This window comes from Conger conger, chromosome 17 (assembly GCF_963514075.1).
Source record: "Conger conger chromosome 17, fConCon1.1, whole genome shotgun sequence".
In the NCBI taxonomy this organism is placed as follows: Eukaryota; Metazoa; Chordata; class Actinopteri; order Anguilliformes; family Congridae; genus Conger; species Conger conger.
In genome coordinates, this window is record NC_083776.1 from 23,229,305 (window position 1) to 23,243,623 (window position 14,319).

General features: G+C 45.0%; 1 protein-coding gene across 1 annotated transcript; it reads left to right on the forward strand.

The window, feature by feature from the left end:
* The first annotated feature begins 5,376 nt into the window (after window positions 1–5,376).
* On the forward strand, window positions 5,377–12,662 carry LOC133117121 (serine protease 23-like). The gene is made up of 2 exons (XM_061227260.1): window positions 5,377–5,707; window positions 10,264–12,662. Exon 2 carries the CDS (start codon window positions 10,277–10,279, stop codon window positions 11,405–11,407), a length of 1,131 nt encoding a protein of 376 aa, XP_061083244.1. The 5' UTR covers window positions 5,377–5,707; window positions 10,264–10,276; the 3' UTR covers window positions 11,408–12,662.
* The last annotated feature ends 1,657 nt before the right edge of the window (window positions 12,663–14,319 follow it).

A 14,319-nucleotide genomic window follows, 5' to 3' on the forward strand; every position in this document is an offset into this window, starting at 1 on the left:
AACATTCCAAAAAACCTACTCTTCTAAGGGTTAAACACGATTGGTTGCAGCCATGCTGTTTAACATGCTGGTTACACAGTTAATACAGCACACTACAGCAGCTGGGGTGTGCCCATGACCTTCCAGACAGGTCCACCCCAGCGCTTAGATTTTAGCCATTTAGCAGACAATATACAACCCACATTATTTTACGAACAATATCTTAACGCAGCTCGATGAGGTCATTCAGATTAAGTGCATTGTTCAAAGGCACAATGGCAGTGCCCCACCTGTGAATCAACCTATAATCTTGCAGCGACATTAGGCATAACCAGGAACCATCGCGCTACTTGTCGGGATGTCTGGATAAATCGAGGTAACTGGAGAACATAGTTTCCTTTTTAGGCATGCAACATTTTAGTCCTAGATGACAACAATACACTACAAGTTCATTCCAATTAGACTTGGTAGAAGTAGTAGAACTGTAGTCATTATCCAAGTTTGCAGCCAAATTTATTATTCTGTTAATGCAGACAGCCTTAATTTTGAAATAGGTAACTCAAATGACATATCACACATGATGCAGAAAAATAGCCTTAGAGTGCATTGCATGTTTACTCTTGATTCCAAAGTTCTTCTTGATTACATTAGAGAAGTAATCACTTTATGATTCCTCCTGACTCAAAGGATCCTGTTTACTGAGGCCTTGGCTTGAACCCTCAACACTCCTCAGAAATTAAGCAGTGACACACTCTCTCACACTCACACACTCACATACTCTCACCATGAGGAATAACACCAGCAAAATATGTATGACTCTGGCATTCCTGTCTGATACTATTCTATTTACAGTTGTTCATGTGACTGCAACTGTGGAGCATCCAAAATAAATCAAATTAAATAACATTTTTGCAAGAGAAGAGCTGTTCATTTTATTGGTATTCACCAGACATGTGATTAATATTTTAGGGCAATACATGTGGTGCAGCCTGTTAGGTGGAGGACTCTTAACTAATCAGAGGATCCACATGCCATTCACACTCACACTCATACCTACGAGCAAATGAATCTCTTCAGCTTGCTGTATGAGACTGTGGGAGGAAAGCAGATATGACTAAGACACTGGATAATGGAATATAACTTACATAAAGTACACAGAATGTTGCAAACAAAACACATATAAATAGAGTTGCTATCTTAGCTGAGTTCCAATCGGATCAAGATAATGGGCCTTGATTAAATTGTCATGGTTCTCATTGATGCAAACCCCCCCCAAAAAATGTGTTTGCATTCCTCATTTGCTTTTTGCTCTGTCCTGCAGAAGAGGAGTAATGCGCACTCCCTCTGGCAAACTGCCGCTCCAGTAGGTCTGGACCCCCACCAGCCCCCACCCTTTGTTTGATAACTTGCAAGAACAAGCCAGATTTCAGGGGAATCAAAAATAATTCTTTCAGAAAGCTTTGGTAGAGCAGACAGCCAAGCTGCTCATCGCACGTGAGTCATATTTTATTCCATGGTAGAAAATTCCCCGTGACTCAGAAATAATGGCATTAATCACATCCACATGGCCTTGCTTTGTCCATCTATTTGCTTAGTAAACACCTGGCATGTCTCACCGTGCACACAGATTCAATGACCCATTTCTCAAACTGGACTTACTCACTTAACTAATTTAAAGCACTTTTCTCAAATGCTCCAGAGCAGTACCCCACCCCTATCAATAAGAGTTCAGAGTCAAATTCTTCTGTCATCATAGCGCAGAGGAATTTCTGTTTCATAGCGAAGGGTTTAATAGACACGCTGCCTTGATTTTATAACCGGAATGGACAGAGAAGAATCGGTACACGTGAGGCAGTTTGTAATCATTTAATTACCTCTGTAATAAGTGCACCCAGTGACCTGCTATTTCTGTCCAAATTGAAGTAACAATGCAAGTCACTCAGAGCTTAGGGAAGACACACACGCAACAGCTGGGACTCGCGGCTCACAACAAACCCCCCCCTCCAGGGAAACTACACCCACACCTACTTCTGCACAATGCCCGTGTTATTTCTCTGCCAGCTACTGCTAACCAGAGCTTTCGTGTCCATTAGAGCAGGGAGCTCTTGGCCTCCTCACATTCTGTGGCCACTGTCTCCTGAATGCAGTTTAAAAGACAAAAACGAGGTCCTTTAGGAGTTGGAGGAAAAACCCCACACCCACCCTCTTTCTCTGGCTCGACCCACTCCGGTCGGTTCCCAGAGAAGTGTACTTGAACCGACAGTTCATTCCTAAACAGAAATTCATAAAGGTTTAAAAAGAGATCGACCAAATGACAGAGGACTACATTGTGGGAGATTGTTTGTTTCGCCTCTGGGTGCCAGTTACCATGAAAACAACTGGCACAAGATACGAAAATATATTATTGCTGCCCATAGCAACACCTTTCATAATTCGTCACAAGTTACCATACCAGATGAGAATATACTTGCAGAACATTGTACTGTACACACTTAAACATGCTGTTGACTGAAGAATATAAGACATAATATTCAACAGGTCACGGCACATTTTTCAGTGAGCGGAATTTTCCCCTTTTCTCCCTTTTGGACTTGGCAATTTTACCGTGCTTTCATCTTCCTGTTATACTAACCACACCACACCACACCCACACAAAGAGCACTGAATGTCTGCCCTCCTCCAATATTCTCTTTTATAAGTAACTATTATCCACACCCTAACCCTCTCCTGCATACATTTGGCTTAACATTAAAACATTTTTTTGTAACCCATTTATTGGATCATTAGTACCTCTGATAATGTATCAGTGATAATTAATTTTACTTTCAACCCTTCAAATATATTTGTTGCCCCAGTGCAACACTGTGTCATTAGGGTACTAAAGCACCAAGAAAAGCAAAGTATTTCCTTAACTTGTATTTCATGAAAAATGGTTGAAAAAAAGAGTAAATCCATTCTAAAATAAGTTAAGAACATATTTATAATATGTAGCAAGAACAAGAATGGCGTGGCTGTTGTTCAAATTAAAATATTGGATGTACCCTCAGTGGTCACTTTATTAGGTACACCTTTTTGTTAACGGAACTAGCCTGCAGCTCCATACAGCAAATCATGCAGCTGCAACTCGATATATAATACATACTGACGTGGTGAAGGTGTTCAGCTGCACAGTGTATCAGTCCTGTCAGCTAAGAACAGGAAGCTGAGGCTACAGTGGGCACATAGTCACCAGAACTGAAAAAAGTCACCTGGTCTGACAAATGGCATGAATCCATGGATCTATCCAGCCTTGTGTCAACAGTGCAGGCTAGTGGTGGTGGTGTAATGGTGTGGGGAATGTTTTCTTGGCACACAGTTTGCCCCTTAACACCAATTGAGTATCATATGAATGTCAAAGTCTATCCATTTTCCAAATGAATACTTTTTGCATGATATGCCATATCACAAAGTACAAATCATCTCAAACTGGGTCCGTGACAGTGATTCCAGTTGAAATGGCTTGCACAGTCCCCACGTCTCTGATAGAGAGTGAATAGCAGCTCATAATTTGGCAAAAACACTAACCAAGGCTATCATTTTACATAAAATTACATATCATACATGGAACGTGATATATCCCTGAAAGTACCCCTTGCTGCACAACATGGAGAAACCCGTTTATATGTGTTTAAAGGTTCCTGCACAAGAACATATTTTTATTGTCAAGTTATTTGAATCTGAATCACCAAATTTTGATCTACCATGTCATCAGACCATGTGCTGTGCCCACACTGCATCCTGTAAGCAAGTCTCTCCTCAAATTCCTCAGACATGTCATCAAACTCTACTAGGTTTTGATGACATAAAATAAAATAGTGAAAACAGGGTCACTATGGCAGAAACCCCCTCCAAGATGGGCCTACCCTGATTTAATGAGGCCAGGTGCATCACCATGACAACAGACATCTGGTGAGAGTTGGCAAAACACACAACCAAAACTTGAACTGCTAGTGTCAAGGCTACAGGTCCCAACCTGCTCTTGGAGTGAGCACATTTTAAACTGGGTCATTTAATACCCCCTGGCCTGCCGGCTGTTCACGTAAAAGTCCTCTTAGTCAGACAGAATTGGTCTTGTGTGTTGGAAGTCCTCAGGCATACGGAATGCAATTTCAATAACTGTAATAACGCCATCCACAATTAAAGCACAAGCCACATGTTGATTAATTCAACACTCTCCTAGGTTACAGCAGTCTCTGGTAAGTCCAATTCATACCCTTGTAATTTCAAAGACTGCAGCTGGTCAAGTGCTTACGTCACTTTTTACTTAGTTGCATGCAGAAACTTAGTTATATTACGGCACTTATAAATATACAAACGGATAAGTAAACATACACTGCGTCACTCAGTGACTTCTCTCTCTCTCTCTCTCTCTCTCTCTGAGAAAGCAGTTTGTTTCATGCCATGTATGTATGTGAATGTGTGTGCGTGACAGAGACAGAGAGAGAGAGAGAGATATTTCAAATAGAGAAATGAAAGCAACAAAATAAACCAAATAATGGTTTCTTCATTATTAATAAGAGTCTTCAGCTATATACAGTGCACATACTTCCTGCTAATTTTTCATGAGTATTATCAGAACCATTCATTTCTTCATGTCAATTGAACGATTGTATCTGGAAGTTTTGCAGACACAAGAAGCAGTAAATCTGAGCAGGGGATAGTTCTAAAACAGTTAAAGAGTGATCTTCCATTACTCAATTTACTGAATACAGGCTTGTGACCTCAATCCTTGCTTTCATGAAATAAACAAACACGATGGTGTTAGTTAACTTAATATTATTATTGTCCCTTCTTGTATAAAACATCATAATCAAAATTCACAAAACAAAATGTTTAAAACCATGGGTTTTGCCAGAATTATTGAATAACTAGGATTCTTCTAGTTCATTCCTCTAGATGAACACATAATATTCACAAATAAACAATAAATTGCAAACAAAAAAGCAGCATCCATTTATTTTACCCATTTTGGGTCATGCATCATGTAGTGTCCAAGCACCATTTTACCTTGTGCTTAGTTCCATTGTTAACGTTTTAGTAGCTTGATTTAGACTGGAGGCCAAGTACTGCCCAAGTACATTTTGGAGAAAATCGAAAAATATTTAGTAAAAAGCCTTTGTGTAATTAGTTTGAAAAACTGGAAAAACTGATATGCAAGATTTCATCATGAAGGACAACAAAGCATTATTCTCTGACATTTCATTTGCTGCTTTGGCTTCACAGACGTCTTTTGTATTCACAGTATTCGGGTTTTGCGGATATTGAATGCTGACGGTAATTATAGTTTCGGATGCAGTCACATTTCTGCAGCTGAGGTAATACGCCCTGGAGGATGCAGCAGTGCCGCGAGGTCCATTAGCGACTCCCAGTCACGTGACCGCGCCTCTGAGAAAGTCGCAGCGCCTTGCGCAGCTTCGTCAGTCAAGAGTTTGCGCCTTTTTCAATGAGTGTGCCTTCCCTTGCGCAAGTCTCCGCTGAAACTTTCTGTGCACTGTGGAATAACGATATGAGTCCCGGGAAAGAAAAGGAAAAGCGCGAGTACCGAAGAATTTGACACTTTTTGGTGGCTTACTTTCCTTGGAAAGTGCAGTGGCGTCTCCTCCAATGCCCCAGCTGTAGAGACCTCCAGCTACCACTCTCGTACACCTGCCAGCCAGCCGCCCGTGGGAACAAGCGCAGGATTTCATTGGTGAGGATACAAGTAGCGTGTACTTATATTCACCCACTGCCGCTCTCCGTTGCGCGGCAGCTCAGAGAGAAAAGCAGAATTGCGGTGATAAAAGTGGGTAAAAGTTATCGAGCGCGTGGGGGTAATTGTCATGACTGTTCAGAACTTTTCTTGTCGACAGTGCGATGAAAGATATATTTCGATAGCCTATTTTTAAAAAGAGTTTCTAGAAACTACAGTGAAATTCTTATAAAGTTATATGCGCTAGTTGATGTAGTGAAACCTATGAGAAACCCATATGTTGGCTACATAATTACCGTTCCCCATCATTTTGTAATTAAAATCAAATTAAGCATGTGTTAATGGTTTTCTTGTTGTGACTGTTGTGGTCGGGATGAAGGTTAAGTAAAATGCTATAGAAGTAATGAAACATACAGTATTTATTAAGTTAGTGCTCTGGCCCTCGAAGCGAAGAATGCTGCTCCAAAAATAATTCAGAACTCCGAAGTGGTGCGTTATCTGCAGTTTCAAGAGCTTTACGATAAGAAGTCTTATCTTCGTATTGATAACATTAGCCTAAGAAGAGAACAGAAGTAGTCTAATGGTTATTTTCAATTACATCGGCTTCTTTTCATGCATTAGAGTAAATATGTCGTCTAATCGTCAAAATGCTGCCTGCATGAAAATATGATATCCCACGTTAAATAAGATGGAAAAATACTCAGTAATTTTTTCAAATGTAATCGACCAGTATATATTGAGTGTTTTTATAATTTAAATGCAACTGCCAAAACCTTTTAGGGTTAGGTTCTTGGAAGAGAGCAAATTATGTGGAGAGAGCGCACGAGATGGAGGCAGTTCAATGACCTGACTCTGGAAAATCTCCCAAAAAAAGACCCAAGAGACCGCATCTATAGAACATTAGACCCTGGACTCTGCTGCCTCATGCCGAATGATGAACTCTCGCAGCTAAAATATAATTGGCTAAGTTCCACCCCTGATGAGAATTCCGAGACTAGTCCCCCTCTCCCCGGTCTGGGGACTAAAAATACCCCAGTGCTCAGTAAAATAATATTTCAATTTCCAGCCCCAATAATGGCCAATGACATGTGGGATTTTTGCAGAGTAGGTTTAACTTGTGTTTTGTCCTGGAATTGATGTTCTGTCAATGTCCAAATGCCAAAGAAGTCATTGTTGTGCAGAGTAAGTAATTTCAAGTGCACAGCTTTGGGGACAGTTTCTTGTGTGAGGAGAACACCAGCTCATGGTGAAGAAGTAAATGTTTGAAATCCTTGAGGCTGTGCTGATACTTGTCTAATCTGTTACACCTGGAGCTGTAACACAGCCAACATGGAGTCATCCCTTACTGGATAAGTTCGGTGCACTAGAAGGACAATGAGCTGTATTTGGTCAAGTGAGCACTATTGTAAGTACAGAGGGCTGAATCTTTAAGGGTATTTGGCAGTAACGTAACAACAGGTATTCTACACAGAAATGGAGTTCCACCTTCCACCTTTACCGTGGTAGCTTAGCAGTGTAAAGCTATCAGTCTTCCTCTGAAGAGCTGTAACATGCATTTCAAACATCTGAAATGTAGCCATGACAACGGGGTCAGCAAACCGGTCAAAGTTAAACATACTTAAACACTGAACAACACATTGCAGCTAGCAACTGTCATTGTGAAACAGGCTGACGGTCCTTAAAATATGGCCTGAACATGCTACCATTGTACATTGTTCATGGACAAGCCAAACCCGCTTGAATATGTGAACCAGTATGCGGATTGGATTTAGTCGAAATGGAAGACAAATTCTCACCACTAAAGGCAGCAGGGGAAAAACCTGGCAGCAAAGGCCAAGTAGTGGGTGGAATTTTACTGATGGTTACAGCACATAATTGTGTTATAGAAGCTTCCAGCTATTTTACAGTTTTGGCAATCTATGGGGACACATTTTAGTTGGACGATCAAAAGATAACTCAAAGGCAAAAAAATCGTAAATGACTTAGGCTAAGTAACGTGAAGATGAGACATTTCTGGAATGTTTATGATTAGTACTGATAGAATATCAACCACATTTTCGTACTTCACAGGTCACCTCATTGGCGGTGCCTGTTGTGAACATCAAAGTATTTTAAGTGTTTACACCCCCTTTGATTTCATACTGTTTAGCTCTGCACCGCTCATGAGAATCAATATAATCCCGTGATGCATATGCAGTTTAATACAATACAGGATTATTGTGTGTTGCTGCTTGTCAGTGTGAACACCACCCACCTCCCCATTGCCCCCATTGCCCCCCCCCCCAACCACCCTGAGGATGGAAAACAAGCGTCTGTTGTGGGAAAAGGTCACCTTTGATTCTCATAGGGCCCCGTTCAGTTTCGAAATGTGGAAATAGAGAGTTTTTCGTCCATTGTCTAAGGTTAGGCTCTGAAATGTTGGCAGTTATCCATGGGTTATGGTCAGGGCAAACACCCAAGGAGATCAGAGCATTTCTCACTAAAGGAAACAAAATGGAAACATTTTCAGGAGCCAGGGTAGTACAACTGTGTGCATGTGTGTGTGTGTGTGTGTGTGTGCTATACAAAAAGAGAGGCCGAGACCAGAGGTAGGCTTAGTTACATTTCAGCAGTTTCAGTTTAAGCAGCCTGTGCAGCGGGAGGTCAGGCTGAATGATGAAGGAACCTCCCATCGCCCCTCACCACAGATCTGACTTCTCTCCACACGACTGGTTATAGTCCACAGTCCCTGGATGCTCACAGCAAAAAAATAAATAATAACAAGCATTATAGTCTTATATTGAGACTCTTATTTATTTTACTTAAATACGATGAAAATATTGCCAACGAGGTAAGACGGTTTGAATCATTTCCAAATTTGCCAATGGAAAAAGAACATTTATCTTGTCAAACTAATCTCATCTCAAGATTTGCCAATGGAAAAATAAAATTTCACTTGTGAAGCAAGCATTCATTTAAAACAAGCTAATATGTTCTACTTGAGAGAGAGAAAATGATCTCAAGACTTATTTCAAGACTAAAATGCTCAAGACAGTGCAGTGCTGCCAGTCAAGACTGGACTAGAATAGTTTATGACAATTTTGTATTTACAGATAATTTAACAGTTCTGTGTGAGATTGAAGTAATTTCTACTTGATTTCCAAATGTAACATACAAATCATTTACCTGGAGCCGCTGCTCATGCCTAGGATCACTTGCACAGACCACAGTTTTCAATACAATCCAGTCCTAGTACTTTGTTCAAGGGTGTGACAATGCTTGCTACATGAATACTTTAAAACAAATGTAATTGCGTGTGGGAAGGGATGAGATTAATTTTTTTTATTTGCTTTTGCCATTTTTAATTGTAAAATGGATTTTGGCAAGCCGCACACATTTTGTGGTTGTTCATTTGTGGCTATGGTCAAATGTGTGTGGGACACTGCAGGATTGGAACAGCACAATGACCAGTGTGCAATCAATGAGAGAAGAAAACAAGAAAATAGGAAGTGAACAAGTTTCAAATTATTTTTTTCAGTTTGACTACGTCAAATGAACAAATAAGGAGAATGGGATACCATATACTTCAGGCGACAATTGTCAGTATCTTACAGAATGTGGCGTGCTGGTGTGTGACCAAATTGACACCAGACATTGCAATGACGGAGATGGCTTATAATTACGAATGGGCATTCCAAATTTTGGAGGAAAATAAAAAGGAAAAGGGATGTCAGGATCTATTCATCCAGGATGGCCTTGGCTTCCTATCCAGTGTTTGCTTAGTGGCTCCTTGATTAGGCTGGGAATGCCGACGGGTCTCGCTACGGAAGTACTCCATTGTGAGTGACACACTGGAGCCCCTGCCCACTGGAGTCCCGCTGTTCCTATGACGCTGAACGGAGCCACAGCAGATGGTCAGAGTGATATCAGACATGCCCAGAGATGTCATAAACACGGCCAGAGCTTGTGACCTGGCATACAAAGATCTCAAGTTCATATCACGGTCACATTCATCATGTTCTTCAGCTCGTCCCGGTTCCAACAACAGTAACCCCAGAGCAATGTTGGTGCTCTTCCCATGCCATTGACCCGTGCTTCCCTGGCTGAGCTCCTGTGCTCTGAGAATAGGGAAGAATCTCAGGAATGCCCCTGTACCTCAGCCAAACTTTTAATTTCCCAGTTATTCCTTCTCACTGACACATGGCTCATCTCTAACATCAACCACGTCGCTGATGCATTCCTCCTCACTCAACGCTCCTGAGTAAACACTCTCCTTACCTCTTCCCTTTCCTCACCTCTTCCCTCCTCACCTCCCCCCTCTCCTCTTCCCTCTCTGCTTCCCTCTCCCCTCTCCTCACCTCTTCCCTCCTCACCTCTCCCCTCTCCTTACCTCTCCTCACCCCTCACCTCTCCTCACCTCTCCCCTCCTTACCTCTCCTCACCTCTCCCCTCCTCACCTCTCCTCTATCCTCTTCCCTCTCCTCACCTCTCCCCTCCCCTCTCCTCACCCCTCCCCTCTCCTCACCCCTCCCCTCCCCTCCCCTCCCCTCTCCTCACCCCTCCTCTCTCCCCTGCAGGTTCTCCCTCGGGATGGCGTTCCGGATGCATGTCCAGGCCCTCCTCCTGCTGTCGCTGTGCTCCCTGCTCCACAGCGCCTCCTGGAAGCCCCAGTGGCCTCAGCTCCGCGTGCCCGTGGTGATGCCCCAGCGGACCGCACCGATGCCCGCCCCGGAGTTCATCTCCCAGGCCCGGCTAGAGGTCACCTCCTCCTGTGACCCGGACTGCCACAAGCAGGCCCCGACTCCCACCTACTGGGACCTGCGCCAGTTCCTGTCCTACGAAACGCTTTACTTCAACGGCAGCCTGCTGGAGACGGACGTGGGCATCTATGGGTTCAACCCGGCCGAGCTGAGACGGGACGCCCGCACCGGTCGGTCCCGGTCCCGGCGGCAGATCTACGGGCCGGACAGCCGCTTCAGCATCGTGGGGCAGGACTTCCTGCTGAACTACCCCTTCTCCACGGCCGTGAAGCTGTCCACCGGCTGCACGGGGACGCTGGTGGGGGAGCGGCACGTGCTGACGGCGGCGCACTGCGTGCACGACGGCAAGAACTACGTCAAGGGCGCGCAGAAGCTCAGGGTGGGCTTCCTGAAACCACGGCAACGCGACGCCCCGCCGCCCACCAACCGGACCGGCTCGGCCGCCCGGCCCGACAAGATGAAGTTCCAGTGGATCCGCGTCAAGCGCACCCACGTGCCCAAGGGCTGGGTCAAGGGGAGCGCCAACGAGATCGGCATGGACTACGACTACGCCCTGCTGGAGCTGAAGAAGGCCCACAAGCGCCGCTACATGCGGATGGGCGTCAGCCCCGCCGCCCGCCTGCTGCCCGGGAAGAGGGTGCAGTTCTCCGGGTTCGACAACGACCGGGTGGGCCAGCTGGTGTTCCGCTTCTGCAAGGCCCGCGAGGAGACCTACGACCTGCTGTACCAGCACTGCGACGCCCAGCCGGGGGCCAGCGGCTCCGGGGTCTACGCCCGCATGTGGAACCGCCAGCAGCGGCGCTGGGAGCGGAAGGTCATCGGCGTTTTCTCCGGCCACCAGTGGGTCGACCGCGACGGCGGCCCCCAGGAGTTCAACGTGGCGGTGCGCGTCACCCCCCTGAAATACGCCCAGATCTGCTACTGGATCAAAGGCAACTATGTGGACTGCAGGGATGGCTGAGGAACGTGTATGCATGCCTGCATAGCCACACACAAACACACAAGCACGTATATCCCCACACACATGCACAGCCACACACAAACACACATGCATGCATACATGCATGGCCACACACAAAATACATGTGCATGCATAGCCACACACAAACACACATCCATATCTCCACAAAAGCATTCACACATACATACTCACAATAGCATGCATGCATGCTTACCTACACACAAGCACACATGCACGCATACACACACACACGCACACATTGCTGAACTGCACTGATTTATTCAACAAGAATGTTACTGCATAGGAATGGAAGCGATCTAAGGAATATTCAGAAGTTTAAATTGGATGAGGACATAACAGGATATCGGAGGAGGGGGTCAGAGGTCAGCATCCAAACAGCTGGACACTGTACATCTTTCCTTCCTCAAGTTCAGAGAGATGGGAGGTCTGGAAGTAAAAGAGAAAAATTGTCTGTGTTTCTTTTATCCCAGTGTAGGGCTTAGCGTTTGCGTTTGCACTGAGAACTGGGGCCGAGTGTGTTTATGTATCCTGCGATAGAGGGCTAAGCTATGCGTGTGTGTATATGGAATGGAGATATAGAGCTGTTTTGTGCGCATGTTTTTCCTGTTAGCCGCATATAGTGACACTATCACTACATGCCCTGCTGCTGCAAAGCCCTGCCTCTCTTCGGGGGATACCCTGCTGATGGGTAATCTGCATTCCTGCTACTGCAGCACACCCGTATCAGCACTGGCTTAGAGGGCTGAGCACGGGCACTCGTATTAAATCCTCAACGAGAAGGCTGGGGGTCAGAGGTCAGGGGCTGTTTGCTTTCCACTGTGAGAAGTGTTCCGATAAAGGCCGTGTGAGATCACAGAGGGCGGGGACTCCACAGTGCTCTGACAGAAGATGACTGCACACATGATAGCAGTTCTACAGAGTGAAAACTGCCGGAAGCACTGAAGGAAGGGGACAGTGATGTAACAGACCACACCCACACCCACAGCCCCAGAGGTCACAAGGCCACACTGATAATGCCTGTCAACTCTTGTCAATGCCATTTCTATTAGACTACTAATCATATAGACCATGCTAAGAAACGCATTTAATCGGTTTCATTTACGCTGAAAATCTTCAATCCACGAATGCATATTTTGAAGAATGTATCACTTTAACCAAAGGTGCTATTTTTTGCTTTAAATAAATTTGTAAAAAAAATACATATAATAAAAAATGCAAATCTCTACTGAATATACTACTGAACTCTTACCTGAGTAATTATTGTCCATGTGTATGTAACTGGTATTGTCGGGAGTGGTTAATACTGAAAGTAAACAAATGGCGCCCTCTGTGAAGTTGAAGAGAGTATTGCAATCCTGGCCAACAGTTTAAGAAAGCAGGGTTTTCAAAATACCCATTACAAATATGAAAACAAAAGCTGGAATGTTCATGCCTAAGATATCCTTAATGTTTATCTTAATAACTTACAATCATCATACAAAATGGGGTTTAGATGCAAATACACAGTATTTGCTAGTCTTGCTAAAGAGGCAGCAAATACAATGCGCACGTTCCTGAAACAAGCTGAAGGAGGTGATGTTACCTGCCTAAGATTCACAACTGAAGACATCACCTTAATGACTATACAGACACCAGCAGCTGTACACAGTCCTGAATAAGGGTTTACCTTATAACAGCTAGCTTCATATACCATATATAATACATCTTCTGATGCTACGCTAGGGCACATCAGTGATTTAACCTGGGGGGCAGAGCGTTTCGGGTCTTTCAACACCAGACACCCAGGCGACCCAGCTCAGGCTGAGCAGCAACATCCCACAGATCCGCCCTCGAGATCCAGAGCCATCTGGAGGATCTCTGCAGCGTCTGTTTGGTTACAGACTGCTCTCCTCTTCCTCTCCCCAGTGATGCCAAGTGCAGTGTAGGCCTTACAAGAGGGACTGCCCTGCAAATCACCTGCACCCTACCTCCACTGGCAAACACCTTCCGCTCCAACCTTATCTGTGGTAGTCGCAGTAACCAGGTCTTCATATTTCCACTCAAAGGCCTCCTCCAATGCAGTCCTCCCATGGAACAGCTGGCTCTGGCATGACTTTTGGACTCTGACACCAGACAATGTCCGGTGTGAGGGTGGTCTTGGCAACATGTTGGGCGAACCGGAGTCGCTTGCCCAAGTCTTCCATCAGTCACCAGTCCTGCGCTGCACCAAGAAGTCTAGCAGCTGCTTTCGGTGCTGAGCTTGGTTTCTCTCCAGCTCAAATTAAGTTGATGCCGTGCCTCTGAGGTTTCAACTTCCAGCTGCTGCTGATGGCACTGCAGATGGCCTCTGCGACGGTTCAGCAGTACAGCTTGGAGGGGCTGCGGAGGACACTGTAGACTGCCTGGACCAAGAGAGCCATATGGCACTCAAGCGTAACTACAATAAAATCCCATATAGCACTCTCGACCTTATACCTTTACAACCAATCAAAATGCGTGGTACACTATGGTTTTGAGCCCCCATTAAAACGCTACTAAATTGTCAACTCTCAACCGAAGCAAAAAACCCCTTGGATTTGGGTGGAGCCCCTTCATATTGGGCTTGGGACTGAAAGGGTGAATGTGGTGTGGTTCTGCCCTCCATAGGTCAGTCCAGGTGATCTTCTCCTCAGCTATCTGCTCCCATCTCATCCAGGCACCTTGCTGACTCTTCCCCACTGCTCTGCTGGACCTCTCATCCTCAACGGCTGCCCTCACCTCATTTTGGACTTGTCGTCGGCACTCCCTTCCCCAGACCCTGTCGCAGTTTCCCAGTCCAGCCCTTCCTCTAGTCACCGCCCCGACCAGGACTCCATGGTGAGGCAGTCACCCCGGCTGGTCAACAGAAACTTCTGCCCTCCACTTCCTGCCGG

Coding starts and splice junctions, on each gene's coding strand:
- LOC133117121 (XM_061227260.1), top strand. CDS start 10,277: ATGGCGTTCCGGATGCATGTCCAGGCCCTCCTCCTGCTGTCGCTGTGC.